Genomic DNA, 26597 nt, shown 5'->3' with positions numbered 1-26597 from the left:
TAACCTGGTAGTTTACATAACCTTTAACTTGTAAACATTTAGCCATCAAACACTCAGTAGTTCAGGTTGTCTGTCAGCATCAGCATGGCCCCAATGGCAAAAACCTTCATTTCTGTAATAAAAAGTGTTATACTTGAACAAGTTTGTAGAGAACAATCTGATAATACACGTATGGGCTCAGATATCAGAAGCTACGATCAGATCAACACATTGTAGATTAGCTACAAATCCAATTAAACCAGCACCTTTATCGCAGTAAGGCTAGTGATGTAGCAGTAGAGCGAAAAACACCCAGCTACAAATCCAGACTCTGCTAATGTCACCAGTAATTCACACAGGTCACCGTTATTAGTTGTAATTGCATGTAATTAGTCAGTAGCCAAGGAGTGAAGCAAAACACTCTCTGCTACGGTTCCCCAATCATCGACACAACTGTCGTAATGAGGCGAAAACACCTCAGCGAGACTGGTCAGTCAAGTATAAAACCCACAAGCTAATACAGCACATGATAGCAGTTCACCCGCAATGACCGGAGGCGTTAAGCGGGTACGTTAGCAAGGCATATCCGACGGAGGAAATAAAGTTGGCTACTTGCCTGGAAAAGTTTTGGCAAAACTCCCAGCGGAGATGAACACTAGCTATGTAGCCTCTGGAAGACAGAATCATAGGTCCAACTGATTGGTTACGAGGCTCCTGACATAGGCGGTAAAGCACTGATGCTAGCTAATGCTAACAACACACACAACCTGTGCGTTTAGGCTAGAAGATGAAAAGGATACAACTCCTTGGTGCCAGGCCCCTCTATCAGGTTGCTTGTGTCATCCAGGTTACACGTGTGACTTTGTTGGTATTATGTCTCGACCCCCTGTGCATGCGTGCGATGTATATCCAGGTATCTCATACCGTCTCATAGAACCTTAGTTACATTCGTAACTCTCTGTGTGTTTTCTACCATGTGTTCAGTATGAACATGAATACACATAACAAAACATTTAATTGAGTCACGTATAGAAGAGAGGAGGTCCCTCCATATTTTTCCTGTGTGTATTATGTGTGTCTTGTCTTGTGTACTATTGGTTAAAAATATTTTATGTTGGTGTTGTCTCTTAGCAACAACTAGAAGAGGAAGCAGCAAAGCCAGTGGAGCCAGAAAAGCCAGTGACCCCTCCCCCGGTGGAGCACAAGCACCGCAGCATAGTCCAGATCATCTACGATGAGAACAGGGTTAGTCGTCTGCTGCAAACACCAAAAAACAAGCATCTGTTCTTCTCACTTCTCTTTTGTCAATTTGTTTGTGTTCTTAACAATTCCTGCTATTCTTTTTTTATCATCTCTGTGCTGCGTCAAAGTTTTTGTTTTTCCACTGGCCTGGGTTAGCCCACTTAAGTCATGCCGAGCCACACAAAGCTGAGAACACATGCATTTCCACTGCACCCTCACAGCAGGGGACACCTAAGGCGAACCGCACACTCGTGGTCCTGCTTAGTAGCATGGCTAAACACGGCCAGCCAGTGATTGTCTCCTCTCTCAAACTAAACCATGTCTTGCACTAAACTGGCAGTTGAGCACGTGTTTTTATGTCTCTCTGTGTTAGCTCTCAGTACTTTTGTATCTTTTAACTGATCTCTGTGGTTTGGAGTTTAGTTTCACTACGTTCTGTTCCTACTTTCAGACATCAGCCCTGTTTTACTGTTTTACCGTTACTGTATTTGACTGGAGCTGTGTTAAGTTACTGCTGATACAAACTCAACATTTCCTGCTGTTGCTGTGTCACATTAACGTTGTTCACTGGAGAACCAGCAGGAGGCTCTCAGTGTGGAGCAGCGATAGGAAATGCAATTTTTTGTGCCAGTTGGTGTAACTTAAAGCGTTGCAACTTAAAAACACCAACTACACAACATATTGAACGCTATTTGTTCAGTGGGTCTGTTTAAACGTTGCAGGGAGGAATAGTACAAGCAGAGACGACCACAGTAAGATGTTGGAAAAAGAGCTGCGAATGACTGGCTCTTCTGCACACCTCCAATACATTATCAGTGAATTTTACCTTGCTGTGCTGTGGGAAAACACTCGCACCATGAGTTTTCTCACAGCTCAGCTCTGCATGATTATCCCCACCCCTGATGAAAAACGGCCTATGGCGTAGCAATGTGTTAATTTTCAGAAGTAATTTTGGGCGTCTGCCATTGGAATATGTTGGAATGTCTTGTGGTTTTTTTTGCATCATTGATGTTTTGAAGGCAGTAGTGTGAGAAAGTAAACATGTATTTTCGTGAGGTATTTCCTATATTATTATATTACCTATTGTATTTTTGTTTAACTTCGTTTAATCAATTAAGAACACACATAACCAACAGTCAAGTGCAGAGGCAGGCCTCATTATCTGTATTTCAGCCGAACAATAGGGGAGTGAGTGAGTGTGTGTTTATGAAGGTCACTGCAGTTCATGTCTGTCAGACAATGTTGTGGTAGGAGAGTGCTGGGACACGCCTTCCTTCCCAGTCAGCCATTAACCCTTTAGGCTGTAAAGCTGCTCCAGCTCTGTGCACAGCATTTAGGTCTTGGTTGTTTGTCTCAGTCTGTGGCTGGAGGCTTATGCAAAGAAAAAAAAAAAAAAAAGTTATTCAACATCTTTCTGAGGATCTTGAATAAGTTGACAGTCTGCTCTGATCCAGGAAATCTGTTGTTGCCAACCCTATTAATTATGCTGCAGTGGGAACATTCTTTCTTCCTTTTTTATTTATTTATTTTTTTCTTGTATCCTTTCAGCTGCAGCTGCTCAGTTTTCAAATGTATCAAATGCAGAAGGTCATACTTCAAGCACAAACAATATGTATCTAAAAATGTTCAAGCAAGCATCCATTTTTTTTCGTTATTCAGTACTTTAAGTTATTGAAGTTTATTTTGAGTTCATGATTTTCCTGAATTGTTGCCCTTTTTATAGTTACAGTAATTAACTGGAAAATTTGAATTGCTGTAAAAATGTAACAATGCATGGCCACATTTAAGTACTTTGTTAATTGAAGCTTCTCTTTATGCTGTAACCAATTAAAATGTTATGTATATAATCTCATATTATATTTCTATGAGTATAACCAAGATATAATCTTGATCTTCACATGCAGTGTTTTTCTAGGTGAAAATGTTTCATTTTTGAATTTGCAGTGATTTTTTTTGGTAGATCTTTGTTAAAACTCTTGTCCTTTATTTATTTATTTATTTTTTTATAGAAAAAAGCTGAAGAGGCCCATAAAATACTGGAAGGTCTTGGTCCTAAGGTTGAGCTGGTATGTTATGAAATGGTTAATAATATATTTTGTCCTTGCATGAGCTTTGAAGAAGAAGTAATGCTTAGATCAGTGGCAAGTTAATTATTACTGCTTGTCTAATGGCTAATGACTAATCCACTACCTGTGTCTGGTCTTCTTTTACACTTCTTAGCCCCTGTACAATCAGCCGTCAGACACAAAGGTGTACCATGACAACATCAAAACGTGAGTATCCACATTTGTATCATAGATTTGCATTAGAAGTGCAAGACATGATGCTTAACATATTAACAGCATAGGAACCAACTCAGCTTGAGGTAACGCTGACCTCAGTGCAATAAACCCAGCTGATAAACCTGTCTAATCTGATTGCTGCGTCACCTGACTGAGTTGCCCTACTGACACCAAGGAGAGTGATTGAGAAAGGAAGTAAAAGAGCGTACATGTGTCTGGGTTAGGTGTGTTTAACGTAGGCTTGTGTTTGGGGTTGAAGGCCAGGCTGTCTAGGATCTAGGAACCCTTATCAGTGTGTACCTTGAGAGTGGCCCATTTGACTCGGTCTTTTATCAGGACAGAGACCACCTCTGTGTGAATCTGCTGTACACACATGCTTTCAGGGTCAGCTCACTCACTATTCTCTCCCCACAGCCGCCATCATGTGTAAACAAATGAGTTCCCAGTATTTTGTACCTGCCACTGTGCAAATAAACAATGTCCATGATGTTTTTTTCAAGGGTGAAACAATAATCAAGCTATCTGCCTCAAAGAATTTACTTTTCTGCTGAAATATGGCTTTTTTAAGTAGTGTGCAATTTTGTATGCTTTCTGGAAAATGCCACAATAATTTTGCTAATGAACTCTATGATATCTCCATTTCACTGATTTTAAGTGTTGTTCTCTTGTAGCAACCAAGTCATGAGGAAGAAGCTGATTTTGTTTTTTAAAAGGAGGAACCATGCTCGTAAACAAAGGGTAAGTGTCCCTGCTGTTCAGAAAGTGTGGTGGAAGTTCCAGGTATTTGTGTGTGAATGCTCTGGACGCATTAGCAGCAGCACTCATTCTGGTGGTCAGTGTAACAGCCATATCATATCTGACTGTTTGCATTAGGATGACCTCAGCCGCCCAGGGGAAATATTATTGGTCTTGTTAAAGGTTTTGATACGCAGCATCTTCCCTGTTTACATAAAGCTACTGAATATTGACACAGTCTGGGTACACTGCAAAAATCATCATCATCAAACTCAAATAAGAAAAGTTTTGAATGTCCATATTGTTGGACAGAATGTTAAATACTAGAGCTCACTCAGCATTTAAAGCTGATTTTATATAATTCCTTAAATAAGAAACTCTTGTAATTATCAGGTTAATGTATATAGTGTGTAATATAGAAATTGTGGGCTGCAGTGAAACCAATTCTTTAACACTTAGAGTCTACGTCCATGCTGTAGCTAATGTCAGCATGCTAACATACTGACAGTGTCCATGCTAATGTGCTGATGTTTAACATGTATAATGTTTACCATGTTCACCATCTTAGTTAAGTTAGCCTGCTAATGCGCTAAAGTTATTCTAAGTAAAGTTATTGTAATAAATTACAAAGTTGTTGTAAGTTCTTATAATTCATCTTAAAGGGGACATGAACCAAATTTCAAGGCAATCTGTCCAACAGTTGTTGAGACATTTCACTCACAACCACAAATGTAAACCTCAGGCTGGCTAGAGGAGAAGTCAGAGGATCACCCATCAGTGCTATTCTCTAGGGAGCATGAATGTCTCTACAAATTTCCATTACAGTCCATATAATAGTTGGAGAGATACTTCAGTCTGGAACAAAGTGGTGGACCGAGTGACCGACAGACATTGTAATCCCAAGAGGCATGCCGCATGCTTGGCTAATAAAAGTCATTTACTTGTGTATTTTCAGTACAGGAAACGCCTTGGTTTCCCCTGTTAAAAAGTATGTTGTGAGCCAAAACCTACTTTCATATTCAGTAGGAAAATAAATACTGTTACATAACAGAACAGATATGACACATATGCTGTCCAAATGACGGCCTGTCTGTCTTTCTTATCAGTAACCAGTGAGTTACAAATTTCAGAATCACCCCATGTAGAAGCAATTTGCTCTTTTTTTTGTATTGTAGTAGTTCAGTCAGTCCCACCTTTCTCTGGCTGTTCCCTGTCAGGGTCAGACAGACCTTTTGGACTCTGAACAATGGCAGAGTGCACATGGCCTCATGCCAAGAGGAAGGTGAATTGTTTGTCTGTCGCAGCAGAGAGTGGAAACGAGGCTGTATTGTCCTCCCAATACAGGAATCTTATCTTCACTAAGCACTTTAACTCTTACGACTCTGGAAATGTGGTTTTTAGTTTTTATGGTACAGTAAAGTGCAGTGTTTATTTTAGCAGTAAATACCAAGTCAGATCTTTGAGGGTATTTGATCTTGCTCCTGTAGAATTACAGTGTACCAGAGCAGTTTTATATAAAAACATATACAATACATGTACAGTACCAGTCAAAGGTTTGGACACAACTTCCCATTGACTTGAATGAGAAAGTGTGTCCAAACTTTTGACTGGTTCTGTATGTGCTGATTTAAACGTAAGCTTCTGTAACCAAATATTGGTTATGGCAAAGAGCTTTTGAAAGCGATTTGTAAACAGAATAGTTGCATCAGAACAAGCTGTTCCTGGGTCAGCACACTGAATTAGGCAATGTGAAAGACAGGCGCAAACCCACAACAAACAGAGGCAGTTCCTGAACAGCATGTACTCTCTCAACTCAAAGTTTCTGTAGCCCGTCTGTAGTTGTGGTTATTTTTTAATGCTCATTCTCAAAGATAAACTACAACACTGATTTCATTGTCATTAAAAAAAAAAAAACATCTACTAATACATTCATGTTCACCTACAGCCAATAAGACAGAGGTAGGTCGTGATTCTTGTTGCTAGGTGGTCTGATGGTTAGATTTTAATAATGATGTTTCCATTATTTGTATTTACTTTGCCTCTTCTGTTCAGTGATCTAGCAACATATTGCATTTAATGTACCTCCAACAAACTGAGCTCTATCCATTACTTCATCAAAAACTTGAGAATTTATTTCTCACCTCCAGAATCCGCCCTAAACGCAATCAAAGGTGGCCGATATAACGAATATACTCGATGTATCACAGCTTGTTCTTTCTGGGATGTAATAAATTACTATATCACGAAAATCGAGTACAAATAGTCACTTTTTTTTTTTTTTTTTTTTTAAAGCTGCTGGCATCAGACTTGCTTTGATGTTTTGCCTCTCTTAGGTGCTTTGCTTCCTCTCTCTCTCTCTGTCTCTCCTATGGGTCTCTCCCTCTCACAGAGACAAAAAGAAAAAACTCACATACATATGACGCACACACTCGCCTGTCCATTCAGACCATGATGTTTTTGGATCTCACCAGTAACAGTTTAACTTTCTGCGAACAGCTAACTGCTAACAGCTAACTGTTGTTGTTGTCGACCTTCTGTTGACCAGAAGCTTCAAGTTCACAGCAACTAAACTTCCAGCCCGAGACGAGCCGGGTGTTGCAAAATAAAAGCATCAGTGGTTCTGCTTTCATTCATATCATTATAATGGTACTTTATTTAACTTTATCATAACAGTAATTTATTTAACTTAAACAGTTATTTATTTAACTTTATTATAACAGTAGTTTAGGATTTTAGTAGTCTAGAGTAGTTTAGAGGAGATTTCAAAATATCAAGATATATATTGTGTATCATGATATAGCCCAAAAATATTGGAATATTATTTAGAGGCCATATTGCCCAGCCTCAATGTCAACCACTTCAACAGTGTAGCAAAACCTTGTACAATGCTGTGATAACAATATAGCAACAGAAGATTGAAATCATCTTTAATCCTTATTACAGTCAGTGGTTTAAGAATGTAGCGAAGATACAGGTGACAAATTTTATTTTGGAATTTGAAAATATTCCTTGTTGATCCTCTGGCTCATCGGTTTGACGAGGTTCTTTTGGCCCTTACTGCAGTGATGGATGCCCACTCCTGATACAGTTGTGCATTTTTCATGCTGTGCGCACAGGAACAGAAGATCTGTCAGCGCTATGACCAACTGATGGAAGCTTGGGAGAAGAAGGTGGAGCGGATGGAGAACAACCCCAGACGCAAAGCCAAGGACAGCAGAACACGGGAGTACTATGAAAGACAATTTCCCGAGATCCGGAAGCAGAGAGAGCAGCAGGAGCGCTTCCAGAGGTAGGTATTAACCTGTGACTGGTCAGCATTGTGACATTATAACGTTGTGTTTTATAATATACATTTGGCTATGACTGGTTCATGGTTCAGAAGCACACGGGTACCCTTCCCACTTTGCTGTACAGTCTTCCTCCTCTCCTCAGTATTGGTTTACTCTGGGAAGGGGTGGACTTTGTTTTCATCAGATTCAATAATTGGCTGGTGGAAGGAGATTAATTGTACTCCTTAAATTTGATGGGTGCGATGTAGAGCTGCTGTGGTTACTGTGTTACCATGGTAATGCAATCACGTCACGCCCACCACAGAGTCAAGCTGATCACCACTGAGTGAGCGGCTCAAGTGATGAGACATTAGTTATTCTCTCAGGCTTGACATAAAGAATGATGTGCCTGATGATGATGAGGATGATGATGATGATGAGTGCTAAGACATTTAGAGACATAAGACTTATTGATAGACATTTAGACAATAGAGGCTATAAAGAATAGATTACTACAGGAATAAATACATTTGAAAAGTTGGTGCGAATATAAGACAGGTTTTTTATTTTCCTGGAAATACGTGTGAAAAAGTGGGGTCGTCGTGTTCACAACATCAGATATTCTTTTTGAATGGATAAAATACCAGTGTCAAACTGACTCCTCCATTGAGTGTTGCATTATGGGTTGTTTGTAGCTTTAATGTTGCTAGGCTAGCAAGTGTCTTAAAGTCTGTTTATAGTGATTGTGTTAGAGTCAGTCAGCACTAAAAGTGGTTCATTAGTCCAGTTTAACCTGCAGGAGTTTTCTCAAGGCTTGTTTAACGTGTTTTTCTGCCACATAGGAAATAAATTCAGTAAGTTCAAAGCGTCTTCCGACATCTCTACTTCAGAAACGGAATATGACAAACTGCCAAATACCACTGTCACAGATAATAAGGAGCTCAAACAGACAAACAGGCAGTTGTATAAATGCTAACTGCTGGAGAAAAAAAGTTCTGACTGCTTCTAAGAGCCTGTCAGGAGAGTGTGTGAGTATGTAACTATACTATGATGTAAGTTATATTCAGAAAGTATTTTTCCAAAAACAGGTGTTGGAAAAGGGGCGGAGGGGGGTTGTCTTATAATCAGGATGGCCTTATACTTGGGCCAATACAGTACCAGGAACCAATTATTTTATAACATTTGAGGTTTAGATTTATTTTTTGTTTTAATGACAGTCACTGCAACGGTTGGAATGACTTTGGTAATTTGTGCAGTAAGGAAAAAATCAATACCGCAGCAGCTCTAGTGCCACATCCCACACACTGAGAAAGCAGTATCTGCTGTTTAATTGAATGAAAAATGATTTAGCTTATATTTATTTAAAAAAAAAAGACATATCTATTGTTCTGGAGACTGGACAAAATGAAAGCCTAATGTGGAATTTAAGCTTTTGCTTGTATTTTATGTAATAGTGGACTTTTTTGTTCTGCTTGTGCCGTCACACCGAATCACAGCTGAAGTAAACACATTTTGTTGTAAAATAGTGAAGGACCTACTTTACTGTATGTGGGAGACTTGTAAGAGTGAAATCATATTCACTTTAGCAATCTTTTGATGCATTAATAATGTTGACAAGAGAAGCAGCCAAAGACTGTAGCCACACCCAGACATTAAAATTGTCTCCTCCAATTTTAAAATGCCTGTTCAACTATCACTTAATGGAGGACACTAGGTTGTGTGCGGTGGCCTACTTTGGACAGAGACACTGGCTGTCTGGGTGCTGCTGGGCAGGGTGGGAGACAGGGACAGGGTCCAGCGTCTGGTTGTTCCTGGCGCTGACGTTTTGGGCTTTCACTAAAATCTCTAAGTAAGAGTTTTCATGTCAGCGCTGTTTATGCAGACTGCTAGACCGTGAAAGAGGAAGCAAGTAATAACTGGTCAGAGCAAGACTTTTATTCATTAATAATGGGTACAATGATTCTGTTTGTTAACAGAGCTTCGAAAGTTCCAAAACTTATCTCCTGTTGCTCATGTTAGCAATTTGACTCTGGTTTTGTTTGGAAAAGAAACAACTGTGGAAAAAGTCATCAAAGCTTGGAAAATGTATTTTCCTCTGAAAAGAATGGACAATAACAACTGTTATTGTCTTTGCACAGCATTCAAATGTAATGCAACATTTAAAATACATTTGTAACACTGTGATATTTGTAACACAATATGTCTCTATTTTCCACAGGGTTGGACAAAGAGGAACGGGCCTTTCTGCAACAATTGCAAGAAGCGAGCATGAGATTTCTGAAATCATAGACGGCCTTTCTGAGCAGGAGGTGGGTATTATCTGGAGTAGAGCTGCCGCAGTATTGATTTTTTTTTTTCCTTACCACACAAATTAGCGAAGCTGTTCAAACTGTTGTGATAACATAAAAAAAATGTAAACCTCAGATGTTTTTGGTTCCTAAATATTGGCCTGAATATATAGCCTGATTATAAGATGACCCCCTCTTTTCCAACACCTGTTCTTGGAAAAAACACTTTTTGAATATAACTTTCATCATAGTATAGTCACATACTCACACACTCTCCTGTCAGGCTCTTGGAAGCGGTCCAAAATGATTTTCTTTGGCAGTTAGCATTTATACAACTGCCTGTTTGTGGATTTGAGCTCCTTATCATCTGTGACAATGGTATTTGGCAGCTTGACATATTCCATTTCTGCAATAGAGACGTCGGAAGACTCTTTGAACTCGTCATGAATTTATTTCCTCCGTGGCAGAAAACCATGTCACACGAGCCTTCAGAATCTTCTGCAGGTTAAACTGGACTAACCAACCACTTTTAGTGCTGACTGACTCTAACACACTCACTATAAACACACTTTATCCATTCAAAAAGAATATCTGATGTTGTGAACACGTAATAGTCTAGACCCTGAATATAAGACAAACACACTTTTTCAGGCATATTTCCAGGAAAATAAGTTCGGACCAATACGGTAAACTTTTCAAATGCATTTATTCCTGTAGTAGTCTATTCTTTATGGCCTCTATAGTCTAAATGTCTGTCTTTACTCCAGTGTTGTCATTAAGAGGCCGACTTTGCAGCAGGAATATTGGTCGGCATTCGGCAGGCACATCATTCTTTATGTCAAGCCTGAGAGACTAACTGATGTCCCATCACTTGAGCCGCTCACTCAGTGGTGAAGCGGTGATCAGGTTGACTCTGATATACTGAATTAGGGAGACCTTTCTCTATTGAAAAACCCAGGTTTATTCCTCCCATGTTGAAAAGCAGTTTCCCAGCTAAAGTGTCTCTCATTTCAGCGGACACAGTTTTGAAACTTTGTGCTTTTACACCCTGCTGATGGAAGTAGAGGTATCGAAGTTTCAGAATGATTTGTGACGAATTGTATCTGTGTCCACTTCCCCTGTCTGTGTCCCACAGAACAACGAGAAACAGATGAGACAGCTGTCAGTCATCCCTCCTATGATGTACGACTCCGAGCAGAGGCGAGTGAAGTTTATCAACATGAACGGCCTGATGGACGACCCAATGAAGGTGTACAAAGCCCGGCAGTTCATGAATGTGTGGACCGAACACGAAAAGGAGATCTTTAAAGAGAAGTGAGTTATTTTTGTTTTGTTGCACAAGATGTCAGTTTCCCCCCCCTGTAAGTCTGTAGTGCAGATCTTGTTTATAGACCTTTATGCCACCTTGTACTTGCGCTATATATATTTTTGGCTTTAGCACATGAATAATACTGGCATCTCTTTGCAGGTTCGTCCAACACCCCAAGAACTTTGGCCTGATTGCCTCCTATCTAGAGAGAAAGGTAAACTGCTGCTGGCATTTTCACACCATGTGCCCATTTTTGGAACTAAGAGAAGGATTTCATGCTGTTGATATTGTTTAGGCAGTCTATTAAAATGCCTCACTCTCCCAAAGTTCAAGACCATAAAGCTCTATGTGATTATGTGATATTTATAGTAAAATCTAAACTTTTAATTTTTCATCCGTGTTGTAGTGAAGTTGTACAGGTTGTGATGAAATATTTAACCCAACTTCACTTAATTTAAAGTGCACATCACTCAAAGAGTCTTTGTACACTTTTACTAGTTTAGAAAAAAGCAGGCAGTGAGGCAGTGAAGTGATTATTTGTTTATAATAAACAGAAATATTAAAAAACTCTGCACTCTGTGGGTTCCCATAATCCCCCATTAGTCTTCTACATATCAATACCAACATCTAATTTTACATCTTGTTAAGGATAATCCAGTTTGGTTTGTGGTTTCAGGCTATTATTAAAATATTGATTGTGATATAATACTGCAAAGGAGAAACATACATGAACTCTAAAAAAAACCCACGTTGCCTCCAGTTTCAGTGACATCTGTTCATATTTACTCGCTATTCCTTGTTTCAGTGTGTTGCTGACTGTGTCCTATACTACTACTTGACCAAGAAGAACCACAACTACAAGACGCTTGTGAGGCGAAACTATGGAAGACGGAGAGGAAGGAACCAGGTAAACCTGAGACTTTGTTCAATGTCTGTTCCTGCTGTGATTGACAAGTTACTGGATATCTCCTCTTTGTATTCAGAGCATGAAAGATGAAGTTTAAGTTAATTCAAATTTATATCAAGTTTAGCAATACTTCGATATCTTAGATCCGACCGGACTTTAAAGAGAAACAGAAGTATTTACAGGGAGTTTGATATTGAAATGTCAGTTGACTGTGAGGTGTGGTCGTTTCACATGCAGAGTTTGAAGCTTTTGGGTTCAGATTTGTTTGACTCTTCTGCCACACCTGTTTCATATCTGGTCATCAGATTGACAGTACATGGTAGGTGTTACAGATATATATCTACCATATATATTACACACATGCCACAGCTTTCTACAGTGTTAAGTGCTTAGGATTTAGCTCCTACATTGCTGGCACTCTTCATGGGTCAGGGTCAGCAAAACAGGAAGCAGAGTGAGCACTCCCCACATTTTCTTCAGTTATAAGCAAGCAACCCTCGGATTATTTCGATATGGCTACAATTTGAGTTGTTTGTCTTGTTAATTGTTAGCATGTTGATTATCTGTCAAATATTAAATGGAGCATGTAATTACATAAATAAGAGTTTACGCGTTCTGGAAAATGTTTTCCAGGATGAGGAAAACTGAAGCTGTTGCACAGCTGTAAAGTTTTCAGCTTGATGAAAGTTTCAAGTCTGCCAATGTAGAGCTGAGCCTGACGAGCTGCAATGTCCACACTGTATAGAGGATAAACTAGCAGTTACAATAAATAAAAATAAAAAAGTCAATCTCTTGATTTATAAATATGTAATGATATAACAAATATATAAGAATAAGCAGCATTACTCAACAGTTTCTCTGCACTACTGGTCTTTTAGATTTTTGATGAAAGTGAAATAATTCCATTGATTTATTTCATGACAGGAATGGTCTGCTTGATCCCATTGCCACGACTGCTGCACATGCCCCCACAAAGATTTACTTGTTGCATTATCCAGCATAAAAACAAACTGCAGACTCCTCTCCCTTTAAAGCCTCAGTGTTAAATCACTGTCAGACCTGGAATGTGAACTTTGTGGACTTCTCAGCGAAAACTGCAAAGTGACGGCTGTGGAGATACAGTAGTACACAGATTGTTGTTGAGGGTTTTATATAATTGTTGTCTTTGCACCAAAATCCAGTACAAAAAAGACCATCACAGCACCGTCTCACATCCCCGTGTTGGCTGACTAAATACATTGGCCATTCTAGTGGATGTTTTTTCCTTACTTCATCGATGCCACAGTCCTTGTACAGGACATTCTGTCTCTGCGTCGAGTACTGAGGAACACAATGGGTTTGTTGTGGACTGTTTCTTTATATAGGAAGAGGTGGAGGGCACAGAAGTTCATGATTACATCTCCAACACAAAGATGTTTTTTCTTACTTTTCTAAGTGACTGATACAATTTCTTAATGGGTGAGTCAGCTTTTTAATTTTTTTTAACCATTCATAGAATAGACAGTTGAGAAAGTGTTTGTTCATTTCTGTGACACAGAGTGATAAATAAAAATCAGTCTGAACTGGCAGATTTTCAGCTGATGGTAGCTAATTGAAGCAAACGCTATCTTTTATGTATTTGGAGTACACTGTCATTTCACACGGTGAAACCTCTCGCTTCTTTTACTTATAGTGTAACAAAATCCACACACAGCCAGAATCACATTAAATACTTTATTGTTAAATCATGCAGCCTCCAAGTTGCTTTTTCTAAATTTAAAACACAGCGTGGGCTTCGTTTAAGAGACGAGAACACATAAATGTACTTTCTTGGGTGGAAATTTTACATACAAATGAGACAGAATATTGGACATGGGTCTAACACACGTGTTTGATGACACATATGAGACTGTTGAACGTGGATGAATACCAGGTTGTCTGTGTTCACTCAAAACCCACTTCTGCATCTGCGGTGCACTGCTGAACTGGGTTGTCATGTTTCATAGTCTTTTAAGATGCTTCCTACAATATTTTTTTGACACTTGAAATTTAACATGACAGGTGGTCATTTTGTACGAGTGGAACAGCTAAACGAAACATAATTTGGGTCATGGGTCATCACTTGAATGTAAAAAAAAAAAAAAAAAGAGTCTAAGATGGTCTCTATCATCGTCTGGTCAGTTGCTTAAACAGCTTTATTGCTTTTTCCAACCCTTCTTACGGTTGTTGCGAATGAAGTCAATACTGTTTTTGTTTTTTTTTTCTTCGCCATTTGGAGTAATGCACATTAGGATGTAGTGGATTTCCAAGCTACTGGTGTGACTTAACAACTGCAGTTGGAGTGAGTAGAGTGAGTCATTAGAGAGGGAAGGAAGAGGACAGTGAGCAAAAGCAAGAGCAGTGGAATGTAGGGCGAGTGAGTGAAACTGAGGGAAAAAACCCTCTGCAAGACAGAGTCAGCGCTGGCAGCTTATCCGCTGAGTGTGTGCTGTTGTTTTTTTTCGTTTTCCATTTCCTCTTTCTTCTGTTCCTGTGAGAGAGTGAGAGAGAGAGAAAAAGTCACCCCTCTCTGAAACAGCTGAGTTGGTACAGCCCAGCCATCTGACAGGCCCAAAAAACTCACTGTGCTGCTGTGAGTGCCAATCAAAGAGGAGTGCTCGGCAGGGATTACCTTGAGTGACCCTGCATAGATTAGTGCGTGCATGTGAGATGGACAATTCTTTGGGCGGCTTAAGCGGCCTGATGACACGCTTTCCCGGAATATGTGCGGCGGTGCCGTGGCCCGGCAGCCCTTCTAAGGAGCTCTGCTATGGTGCTGTCCTGCCCCTCTACTGCTACCGTTACCACCGCTATGGAAGTACTGGAGGTTAAACTCCCATTTGCAACACCAGTAAGCTGTGGCTCACAGCAGAGAAAAGGGTTTTTATGACCAGCAAATGAGCTTGCAGGTACGTCACCAGCTTTGAAACCACAGTTTTCGCTTTGTAGTTGTTACCACACTCACTCCGTTTTTTTTTTCCCTTGTCCTGTATCTTCTCGTTTTTTTTTTTTCTGTGTCGTATTTTTTTATTGCTCTGTTGCTCGGGCAGTTCGTTTCTTAGCCTCCATATTTACTTGAGGCTTGTAGGCAGTCAAACTCAGCTATTTTAGGGTGGTTTTTCTAGGACATGTGCAGAGTGAGACATGGTTTTTAATTTAACAGTCAAGCCAAGGCTATGTGGTCATGCATGTACATATGCATTTATGCAATAGGGTTGGGGTAAAAATAAAAAGTGTGTTTATTTTTTAATGTCATACTTTGTAGTACAGTGTATTAGGCTTTGGACAGACTGACAGCTTTAAAACATTTCTTGTGCAAATGTGCCTCAAACATTGAAGTATATACCCCCCCATGTCAGCTGACTCTTATTGACTGCACCTCTGAGCTAAATGAATATTCTGCCTCGACAACAATAAGCATCGATACTCACAGTACACATTCTTGTGTAAGCCTACACCGGCTACACCCCCTCATCTCTGCAACCATTTCATTGGTTATCGGTAAGTGGAACTTGCGCCTTGACACACTGGTCGTGTCAGAGGGTCTTCTTGCCCATGCTGCTCTGTTATGACAAAAACAAAGCATTTAAGTAAATGTAGTCTGTATATCTGTCAGCTAGAAGCTCCTCCCATAACAACATATCATTATTTGCTTTTTATGCAGCTTTGGTAGTATTGAGGACTAGCTGCAATCCAGTGTCGCATGTTATGATCTTTATTTTTATGATCGTCATAATGAATGTTTATTATTGTGTGATATCTTATCTATATTTGAACTAAGGGAGGTGCCGTCCCTCAGTGATTACGCTATAACTTTCACATTAATTTCAATGCTCTTCCAGGGCTGTACTACAAATATAAAAATATTTTCTTATTCCAGTTTAAAATAAGATTATTTTGGATTGACACATTTGAATTTGTTTGGCAGTTCACACAGTATAACATGGTGATAATGTGCTAGTTGTCTTGGAGCACTGGTTCACTAGGATACCCTGTAATCATGTTTTTTTTGAGATGTGGCTATTGCAGTAATCAGAATTGTCAATATTAGGCAATATGAGCTCTAAAACAGATATGCAGAGTAGTATAAACATATTGTTATGAGCTTCTCTGACACGTTTTATGGGTCTTGGAATCATTGTTGTCAGCGGTGGAAAAAATGAATGTGCTTATCTGTTCATCAGCCATGTCAGGAGAACCAAAGACAAATGTGAAACAAATAATTTCCACCATGAGAGAAGGTCAACGCAGGAATTACAGTTTCCATTGCAACACTGCAAAAAATTCCAGTTTTTCCACAACGATATCTTCATTTTTTATCTCATCTCTTGTTCAAAAACACCTGCGCTACAGGCCATATTTTCTTTTTTTGACTCGCGAAGACAACACATTAATCAAATAGCAGAACACAGAAAAGTCCAGAGCATGTGTTTGTGGTAAAATGACAGAATGGTTGATTAGTAGAATAGGAGCATTTATAAAGAAAAGCATGAGTGATTTTTGCAGTTGTCACTGCAACGTTTTTCAAGATGAAAAATATGACATGAAGCTCAATTTTGGTGGTAGTGTTTTGAAAAATTGAAGTGATAAAAGGTTTCACCCATTTTGGAAACATAATGTAGCCTTCTCCTGGCTGTCAAGTGTTTTTTTTATCAATGTAAAAGTTTATATTAAGATCAGAATAGTATATATTGAGTGCTCATATACAAGGCGAGTACATATGTATAATATGTATATCTCTGTCCTTTTGTTGTGGGGGTCTAAAATGGGGAAATGTTCCTTAAGTGCTCCCTTTTTAATTGCCTGCCAGTAAAGTTTATCAAGCAGTCAAGTAGATTTCATTGGTTTGTAGCACCAATGATCAGCAGTTTTTTCCTCTGCAGAGCTCCCAGTAACCAGGGCAACTGTGGCTAATGCTTGATTTTTTTTATTTTTTTTTTCCAAATATTATCTTCTTTTACAGTTATTCTTGACAGTAAAATGTTCCACCATAATGGCTCAGGAGTTAATAGCACCCTCAGCAGGACTGCACATTTTATCCAAAATGAATGCATGGTAAAATGTTCCTGGTAAATGCAGTGATTTAAATGTATTCCATAATCCTTTCCCTTTTCAGACTTTTTTATACAATTTCTTTACCGTAATTTATCATTTACTAGACATTTTGAAGAGATCTTCTGTCCAAGTAATTGTGTCATTCAATGATGGCAATAACTGTAATGAATTTCAAGGGTAGAGGAGATGCATAGTCATAATTTAGTAGTTTTTTTTCATTTCCTGGTCCTGCAGTGGAATTGCTTGAAGCAGGAGTGAGAGATTCCTCCGGTGGCCTGAGTTCTGTGGTAGGAAAGGGAAGATTGACTTGTGGCTCTGTCATTTCCTAAATCAAACAGGACTTGTGAATCAGCAAAAGAGGGGAGAAATTAAAACTCTCAAAATATTCAAGCCAGGTCAGGAAAGAGCTTCATTTAAAAAACACTGAAGAACCACAGAACCACAGGGCCTCATTGACTTTTGGAGAACATCTGTGTATAGGCTCTTTACGCAGTGTGGGAGAAGAGGCAGGAATGCCACGGCTCTCTGACCACCTCCAAAGCAAACACGAGCGCTCCCTGACCCAACCAGAACAGCGTCTCACTGAAGAGAAGTATGGGGAGAATAATTCTGCCCTAAAACAGACTGCAGAAAAGTCTCCGAATTGTCGAGTGCCAAAAACATGCAGACTGCTGCAGGCAGGAAATGAGTCAAGAGTTAAAGTCCCGGTCCAAGTTTGACGTGGTCCTTTCTGCATACATCGACCTGCAATCTGGGCTCTGAATCTGCAGGGCTTCCCTTTTTTAAAAACTGTGCAGTGCAGCTACATCATCACACTGTGCTGTAAAATCATCATATCAGTTCCAAAATATTGTTGCAAGCATATTTCCATGTCATTTTTTAATATACAAAATACTAAATATGGGTTAACATGCCCAAGACTCTGGCAAGACCCTTGATCTGCATCAAAAAGTAAAATATACAAGTAGCTTGTAAGCAACAGTCTTAAAATAATAAGCAACTAACAGCAACAACATCAACCATGAATCAGATTTTCCAGTTTTGTCTGCAATTGATTCAAGAGTCACAAAGGGAGGACTGTGAACCTAATAGAAAGTATACCTGGAAAACTTGAGAAAGCAGTTTTCCTTCAAATACCGTAGATTTGATTTTGCTAGTTATGTAGCCCATCTCCTAGAAAGAAAAATCCCTCTGATTATTGGCAGTCTCTGGTTAGAGCTGGCTAGAGCAGCCTCTAATTCTGCAAGTCAGGAGACAGAAACTTAAAAACAGCTTCTGTCCGAGAGCAGCAAAGGCTGCTGTGACAGTTGCTTACTGCCTGTTTTTCTAGAGTTGTCAAGCATGTCTGTACCACCGTTTATTGTGCGATATGGCAACCAGACCGCTCATGTGCAGAGCACGTTGTTGTAAAATAGACAAGCGGCCACAACCCTCTTTTTTTTCAGGTTATACCCCTGTCTTTCCTCTCTTTGCCTCAGTCCATATCTTTTGCCTTTACTATTGAGTGAAGCACATTCCTTGGCCCCATCTGGTACCAGCATGGGATGTTTGGCTTGGCATAGCCAGACTTGTTCCAGCACAGCGCTTTCATGGAACAGGCAGGAGGAAGCATTCTGTGGTGTACCACGCAAGCAGTGATGATAAAGAATGTTGCTCTGTCCTCAATCACTCTGTCGGACCTGTTTTTGAAATTTCTCATTTGAATGATGATTTCACTCTTAACTTGTGAAGGCAGTAATATCGATCTGAACTCGGCCTCTACACTTTAAATTTTAGAATAGTGAGATTATCCTCTTTTCTACTTTGTTGTATGAGGGTCATGGTCAAGCCCCTTCCTCTGTTAGTGAGACAAATAAGAACTGGCCACACTCCAAATTAATTTTGTAATTATAGCAGAAAGATAAGAGAGCAGTCTGCAATATGATTTGTTTGTGTCTATGTGTTTATGAAAATGATCAAAATGTGGCATAGCCTTAAACCTGTCTGCACAGGGTGTATGACTGGGCTCTTCCTCTTCTATCTAATCATAATATTTGATTTTGCACTGGTTCTGAGGAAATAGTGCAGTTTGAAAACAGGAAGTCTAATAACCAGATGGCATTATACGTTTCTGCAATTCATCTAATCTGTTTTGTTCTTATCAAACTGAATATTTAAGCAGACTGTTCAGGCCTATTTTCTGTTGTACAATTTTTAAATGGTCCTCTGGGCTCACAGGGCCAATGCAAACACTGCTATACCATTAGGAGATGCTACTGCTTGTTAGCATGCGGGGAGACTGGATCAGGAAGTATGGACAAATTTCAGGAGAAGTGTAGTGTAGTAAAGGTTGAAGCAACCAAAGCTCAGATACTCTCCTTTCATATGTAGAATGTGGCAGATATACAAGCTTGCAATAAGTATGTGATGTATTCTGTGTCATAGTAAAACATTATCAGACTGGTGAATATATTAAGATGTAGCCCTTTTAGGAAAAAAAAGAAAAATAAAATGCTTGTGGTGGTTGTTTGATCACTAAATGGAGATCAGCTGGATTACCATTTTAAATGCATTACAGCATGGCTTTTTACATCTGAATGAAAGCATTGATGACAGTGTGGGAAATTAGCACCAGCCACCAGCCAAACACTGGTTAAAATATGAAAGTCGCCAGTAGATTTCAGACACATAATGATTTACTACAGAGCGCCTGCTGAATTTGAACGTTTATCTGTCACTTTCACTTATCTACACATTGACCTTTTCTTAATGTTTCAAGGAGCAACAACTAAATATTTCCCCTTTGTGTTTTGCCTCCAGCAAATAACACGTCCCTCACAAGAAGACAAGTCAGACGACAAAAACGAAGAGGAAAAATCTGAGAAGTCTGAGAAAAAAGAGGACGAGGAAAAGAAGGACGAGGAAGAGAAAGATGAAAAGGAGGATTCTAGGTGAGTTATGAATAGTTGTTTGTCCTGGTGTCTCTTTACTCCGTTTGGCCCTGCAGGTAACGCTACCTCCTTCTCTGTGCCAGTCTTTGGTCCGTACACAGTGATTATTTCAGAGACAGGGTGTCTTATGTGTCTTCATGCTAGTATTTGAAAGCTAAATTGGAAACATTTCTCCTGTTATGTTCAAACAAGCCTGTAGAGTTACAGTTGTGTGTATCAACAATATTCCTCCAACCTATAAACAAATGACATGACTGTAGCTTTTACTTCCTGGATCTAACCTGCTGACATTGAAATAGAGGAATTGAAAAAAGCTGGCGTCACATTCAGATTTAATGGTGCAAGCCCAGAAAGTGACCTTGACCTCATGTTGTAAGATTCAAGTAGTGTTTTGGAATAGACGATTCAAAGTATTGAGTTAATGATAAACCTAATGCAAGTTCTGTTTTGGTATTGTATTGCCTCATAAAGTAATAAATGAACATCGGAAGTGGTGATAAGAAAATTTCATGTCACCATGTCCTTTGTAGAGTGATGGCATGTTCATGGTCCAGAGAAGACTTGGAACGGGGACAGTAGCGTCTGTTTTGGCTTTTGGCTAACAGACAGAACAACTTGTTAACATTTCAACTTGATTGTAGACAAACTTTGAAATACTTCTCTTGTGTGTTCATTCGTGGAGGAAGAGAGCACATTACAAAAAGGGCCTGTTATTGCTGAATCAAAAGGGGATAGATATTTTCTATCCTAACAGTCTGAAAAGCTGCGTTTTTCCCTCAAAAACCACAGGGACATTGGCAAGGACAAAGACAAGTGTGACGGTGGGGAGGACGAGGACGGAAAGGAGCAAAACACGCCGCGTGGCAGGAAGACTGCCAACAGCCAGGGCCGCCGTAAGGGAAGGATCACCACACGCTCCATGGCCAATGAGGCTGCGTCTGTGGCGGCTGAGGAAGCACCTCCCCATGCCCCTGAGCCTGCCTTGCCAGATCCTCCGCAGCTCCCTAAAGCCGACCCCGCACAGAAGGCCATGAAGGAGCCTGCAAAACCCCAGACTCCAGTAGCTTCCATGGATGCTAATAAAGGTGGGGATGCTCTCCGGAGGGTGTTTAAAAATATATTTTCACAACATAGGAACAACTTACTGACCCAGAATTAATTGTTAGAGAGTTCACCCAAAAAAAAAAAAAATTTCATGACAAACTATCTGCAGGAAAGAATGCATAACAGAGCATCAGATTTGTGATTCAGCAGCATGAAAGTATCCAAAGCTTATTCAAGTTGTATTAGCAGTAATGTTATTATATGTTTTGGCTAGGCACCAAACATCACACATTTTCTAGACGGTTGGGTCAGCGTCTTGAGTTTATTTGCAAGCCACATTGTGGTGCAGTCACCCAAACAGCCTTGAGTCTTTGACACAAAGTGTGAGTCTAAACTCAGCTCATATACATTTTTATATATGGAAAGATTACACATTGCAATCATTTAAAGTTCAGTGTTGTCTCTTAGTTAGCATTGATTTTGATTTTTGAGTTTAGCATCAAACCCTAGCATGAAACCTACCAAAAAGCAAACAGCAACCCGTACAATTAGCATCCCTTGTGTAAGGGACAGTGTTCAGGCTGTTTTTCTTTTTGCTGAGTTATGAGCGAAAAGAACGAAATAGCACACACCAAACACATACCTGAAACAAGGTTAAGAGGCGCATCAGAATAATGCTCTGCTAGTTTTGTCCCTCTTTAAAATGTGAAGGTTCATACGCAGTGTTGCCAGATCTCACAAGAGAAACAAGCAACCATGGAAACAAGCCGAAGAGGAGTGACTTGGCTGTCCAAAAACAGGCGACCTTACCTACGACATCGTGAGAGAGGCCGTTTGATTAATTTATATACACAATATGTGTTTGAATTTATTTTGCATTTCATTAACAGCCGTTTCAGGAACTCTGTAATTAGTTGAACGAGTTGAACAAAACCAATGGGCTATCAAAAAAAAGAGGAATGAATAATGAATGAATGAAAATGAAAGTTAAGAAGTTGCATATAACAGAAACGAGCCCAAAAAAACGCAACCTGCAACTACCAATATTTGTAAGCGACTTAACAGAAAAACAAGCCCAAAGTAGCTTATAATAAGCAGACTTGGCAAATGTGTTTATGAGCTGTTTTTAGCCTGAAAGTGGACAGTTGGTTCAGGAGGTTCAGGCACTCATTGTTAAGTGTCAGACAGACTCTGTCCTGCACTGCGTTTCACTCAGGAAGCTCTGTGTAGTCTGTCCATCGCCATGGCAATGCACTGCACTGGTAGAGCTGTTGTCATGGTACTCAGTCACGCACTTGTACTCTTCCACCCTTTGAAGTCTGTCACTCTGACGGTGGCAGCTCAGGTTTTCAAGTATCCCTGTGTGTTAAGCTCATTGTGACGCTAATCTGTATCATTAATTCACTGTTTTGTAAGTGTGTTGTGCTCCTCCGCCACCTGCTCCCTCTGCTGTCTGTTGAGCTCTACCTCTCAACAGTCTAAGTTATGCAAGATCTGCCCTACAATGTGATTAATTAACCTGCGGTGTGTCCTTCCATCCTGTACACCCCCTGACCTTTCTGGCTATGTTCTGGGTGTATCATGGTTTACGTAGGACTGTGTCAACTGTAATTTCTCTTAGCGACTACACTGTGGATTTTGTGTGTGTCTGTTTGCTTGCCCTGTTGTAACCCCTGCAGCTATGGTGCTTCTTAGAAGTAAGCTGGCTAGGTGCTAAAGGGTAGCTATCAGTCAGTCTTGCCCAGTTGAAACGGTGCCAGGCAAGTTGAGGAAGCTGCTGATTCAGTGGGGGCAAAAGGTGGTGGTTAGATCTTACTTGAAGCCGTGGGGGATGGGGTGTGTGTCTGTGTGTGTAGGAGGAGGGCTCCTGTCATGAGGTGAGATGCTGCGCTGTAGGCAGACGCCCCGTCTGTTTTCATAGCCCAGAGATTAATGACCACCCCAGAGGGGCCTAAACTGTCACGGGGAGAACATGTGAGTTTTGCAACTGGAGAAGGAAGCCTAGTCCAGTCGACATTTGTTTAACTAACTGTAACAGACTGTGTGGCCGGGGGACCTTTGGTAGGAGCCGTCTAAACAGTGAGAATTGATCTCCTCATCTTCGAGGTGGGTGGGTGGGGGTGGGGGTGGGGGGGGCAAGCCTCCTGTTAATGTCAAGGGTACATCTGCAGCTATATTAGTCCAAATGTTTACACTGTCTCAGTGGGTGCCATGGAGGAGAGTGGGCTAGAGTTCACTCGGCCCCCTCCACATAACTGTGCACTTCTGTGAATTTTGTGGGGGGTGTAGAACTGTGTAGCCATGCCAAGGCAAGAAGGAGGAGTGTGTATGTGTGTGTGTGTGTGTGTGTGTGTGTGTGTGTGTGTGTGTGTGTGTGTGTGTGAGTTGGTGTGTGTGTGTGTGTGTGTGTGTGTGAGATGCGCAGTGTCACAGTAGAAGGGGTGGGAGGGTTTTGGGCTGGCTGTTCTATCTGTCTGTTTGTCTCCATCCAAGGCCATTTCCCAAAGAGGGAGGCACAGCTCTCAACTCCTCCACTGTCTGGCGCTACATCAGCTGACCAAGGCCCTCCCCTTGTGGATTAGAGAGGAGGAGGGCTTGTTCTGGGCTGTGGGGAAGGGGAGAGAGAGAGAGAGAGGGAGAGGGAGAGAGAATGAGAGTGTGAGAGTGTGAGAGGAGGAGAGTGAGCTAGAGCGAGAGTGTAAGTGAGGGAGCAGGTCTCAGCAGCCCCTGAATGTAAACAGATTATTAGATTAGTGGCCATGAGAAGGAGACGGCTGGAGAGAGGACTGTCACTCTCCATATCTGTCTGCCTCTCCCTCTCCCTCTCTCTCTCTCTCTCTCTCTCTTTCTGTCAGTGCTGATGGGGCTTTCTCTTTTCTTTGTGATTTAGCTGGTGTTGGTGAAACCGGAGAAACTTCTCGCTGGACCGAGGAGGAGATGGAGGTCGCCAAAAAAGGTAGTGTTTCATTTCATTTCTCTCTCACTTTATCTCTCTGTCCTTCCTTTCTATCTCTGCGTTGCTGTGAATTTTTAAGATCTTTCTTTGCCCCCCTCCCCCCCTCCCCCCACGCCTCCTCGACTTTCTCTTTCCCTTCTGATTATCTGATGTTGCTTCGCCCTGCCTGTTTCTTACATGCACACAGGAATGAATGTGCACATGCATCCACACAAATAGAAACTTGTACTGGTGCTTTACTGGAAGTTGTCAGAGACCCATGAAAGGTTTCAGGGAGTTTTTTTTTTTTCCGTTTAGCTGCACTGCTCTGCTGGCTTCTCAGAAGTGATCTATTAAGGCCATCCATGAAGCAACAGAGCGTGACAGTTGCAGCTTCCTCCAAAGATCACTATCTATTATTCACATTCGAACACTTTGTCAGACCATGGTCTCTTAAATTCTTCGAAATATTTATTGCATACTGTGCCTGCTCTTACGCCCTGATCAGACAGAACGCTTTTTAGCAGCCTGTGCCAGCTTTTTCTAATTGTTTTCAATGAGAGTGAAGCTTTTTGCTCGTTGCTTTTGTGTTGCTGAGCGCCTGGCGTTTTTGTGCTCTGTGCGCCTCGTGTTTTTTTGCAGGAGCGCCCTGAACGCCTCGAGTTGAAAAAACTTCAACTCAGAGCAGAGCAAAGTGCCCAACGTCATTTGCGTTTTTCCCATTGTCCAATCAGATGAATTGAGAGGCAGGTGGTGATTTGGTGGTTGCCTAGCAACAATTAAAAAAAAAAAAAAAAGACGCGGCAAGCTGCTTTTTTTTTTTTTTTTAAATTGTAAGACAAAAAAGTCAGTGCGGTGTGTCTCACCTTTTGCAACCTGCAAAAAGCGATCTGTCTGATCGGGACCTTAGACTGTACTGCTTCGGTCATTAGTCAGGTCATATGCCATTCAAGCGTGCCCCCTCTACCCTTTTTGCTTTGTGGCTTTGTTGGTATGGGCTCTTCCGTGAGTGCCCCAAGACCCATAGACTGGAGGGAGTAAATGAAAGGATTAATGGGGATTAATTAAGACTCTCTCGGGTAGAGATTTGCTCCCTTAACAAAAAAACGTTGCTGCTATGATCTCCTCAGGCATTCAGACCTCTATGCCAGATATGTCCGTGGATTAGTGTACCACAAGGAGACCTGCACGACCTCTTGTAGTTATATGACAAAGCAGGTTCAGAAATCACTTTTATGCTATGCGGTCACGCATGGCTGGTCATGCGAGCACAGTGAACACCGTTCCCTTCTACAAGTCACAGTTGTAAACTGTTGATCTGTATAAGTCTCTGTTTTAATATAAGGCTTTCACATCCCAGCCCTCGTAGTTTCAATCAATCTATCAAGTTTCCCCTCAGGGGGAAGGAACAAAGCTCTATGAGGGGAAATTGAAAAGAACCGTTCTCTGTTGTCGTTGGTGCAATTTCACACCTGCAATCTAATTGAACTGTTATGAACCAGCTAGAACTATACTTTACACATTTGTTGTTATTTTTCATTGATTCAGTCATACTCTAAAGCAAGTCAGAAATATAATAGATCAACATCAAGCTTTCCTGAGCAAACAAGATCTTGCATATCCAGCTTATATATTACAGCCTAATAGTGATATTTTTAGGGTTGCTCATACTTTTCTTTTACATTATCTTGATTTGTTTGCATGCAAACAGTGAAGTTTGAGATATTATGGCTCCAGACAAAGACACTTGCTGCAAATACATTATTTTGACAAAAAAAAATTTAGAACACCTTACAACATAAAGCATCTACTGTAACAGCACCAGGACGTGATCTAATACATGATCATAGATATTATTCCACTCCACAAGCTTCACAAATGCAGCTTTGTAGTGCAGAGCTGTTACATTGAATCACATTGAGAGGTATTCCTTACAATACTACTATATATATATATATATATATATACCAAATCAAGACTTAAGACTTAAGATAAAATCGACTTAACTCTGTCAAGGACTTTTGTCAAGGATGTGTGCGCAATATGAATTGGTAGATTGTTGCCATGGTAATACTGTAATACTAATACTGCCAGCTCTAACTCTTGTCAGAGCTGGCAGGATCGAAGAAGTTAAACATGTGATCATTTAGCTCGATAATTTCTCAGTTTCTGTGTCACTCTATTTACTGTTGCATCACGAGTATCACGTCATTCGTCATGTGACAACAGTGTCAGGACGGTTGAGTAACCAAGCGTAAAGATTTAGACAATTAAATCTTTAGAAAAGCTTTTAGATATGAAGGTGAAGGTAGGGGCACCACAACAAGAACTATTGCCTGTTGAATGTGTTGCGTGCAGTGCTATGAAACATTTGGGAACACCGTGAAGGTTATTTGGAGGTTCCTGCTGACAGTGATCGTGACATGCAAGAACGTTTTTGTGTACTTTCATGGCTGCTCGATGAAGTTGGAGAAGAGAGAATTCCTACACGCTGTCCTTTCACTGGCAATAAACTTTATTAACGATTCAATGTTTTGTTCAGTTTTTTAACTTATTTTTTATTAAGTTTATTGCAAGTAAAAGGACAATGTGCAGGAATTCTCT

General features: G+C 40.5%; 1 protein-coding gene across 3 annotated transcripts in view; it reads left to right on the top strand.

The window, feature by feature from the left end:
- ncor1 (nuclear receptor corepressor 1) overlaps positions 1-26597 on the top strand; it is a 59894-nt gene that overhangs the window by 10208 nt on the left and 23089 nt on the right. For all 3 annotated transcript variants that reach the window (XM_042430605.1, XM_042430604.1, XM_042430606.1), the window contains exons 6-17: positions 1111-1224; positions 3231-3287; positions 3442-3494; positions 4175-4241; positions 7355-7527; positions 9726-9816; positions 10931-11109; positions 11264-11318; positions 11910-12011; positions 19884-20014; positions 20804-21099; positions 23949-24014. In XM_042430605.1, the coding sequence (XP_042286539.1) occupies positions 1111-1224; positions 3231-3287; positions 3442-3494; positions 4175-4241; positions 7355-7527; positions 9726-9816; positions 10931-11109; positions 11264-11318; positions 11910-12011; positions 19884-20014; positions 20804-21099; positions 23949-24014 (1384 nt within the window). The remainder of the gene's footprint in view (positions 1-1110; positions 1225-3230; positions 3288-3441; positions 3495-4174; positions 4242-7354; positions 7528-9725; positions 9817-10930; positions 11110-11263; positions 11319-11909; positions 12012-19883; positions 20015-20803; positions 21100-23948; positions 24015-26597) is intronic.

The sequence above is a fragment of the Thunnus maccoyii genome, chromosome 13 (assembly GCF_910596095.1).
Source record: "Thunnus maccoyii chromosome 13, fThuMac1.1, whole genome shotgun sequence".
Lineage (NCBI taxonomy): Eukaryota > Metazoa > Chordata > Actinopteri > Scombriformes > Scombridae > Thunnus > Thunnus maccoyii.
The sequence above is the reverse complement of the archived record's forward strand: the minus strand, read 5'-3'. Positions and strand labels throughout refer to the sequence as shown.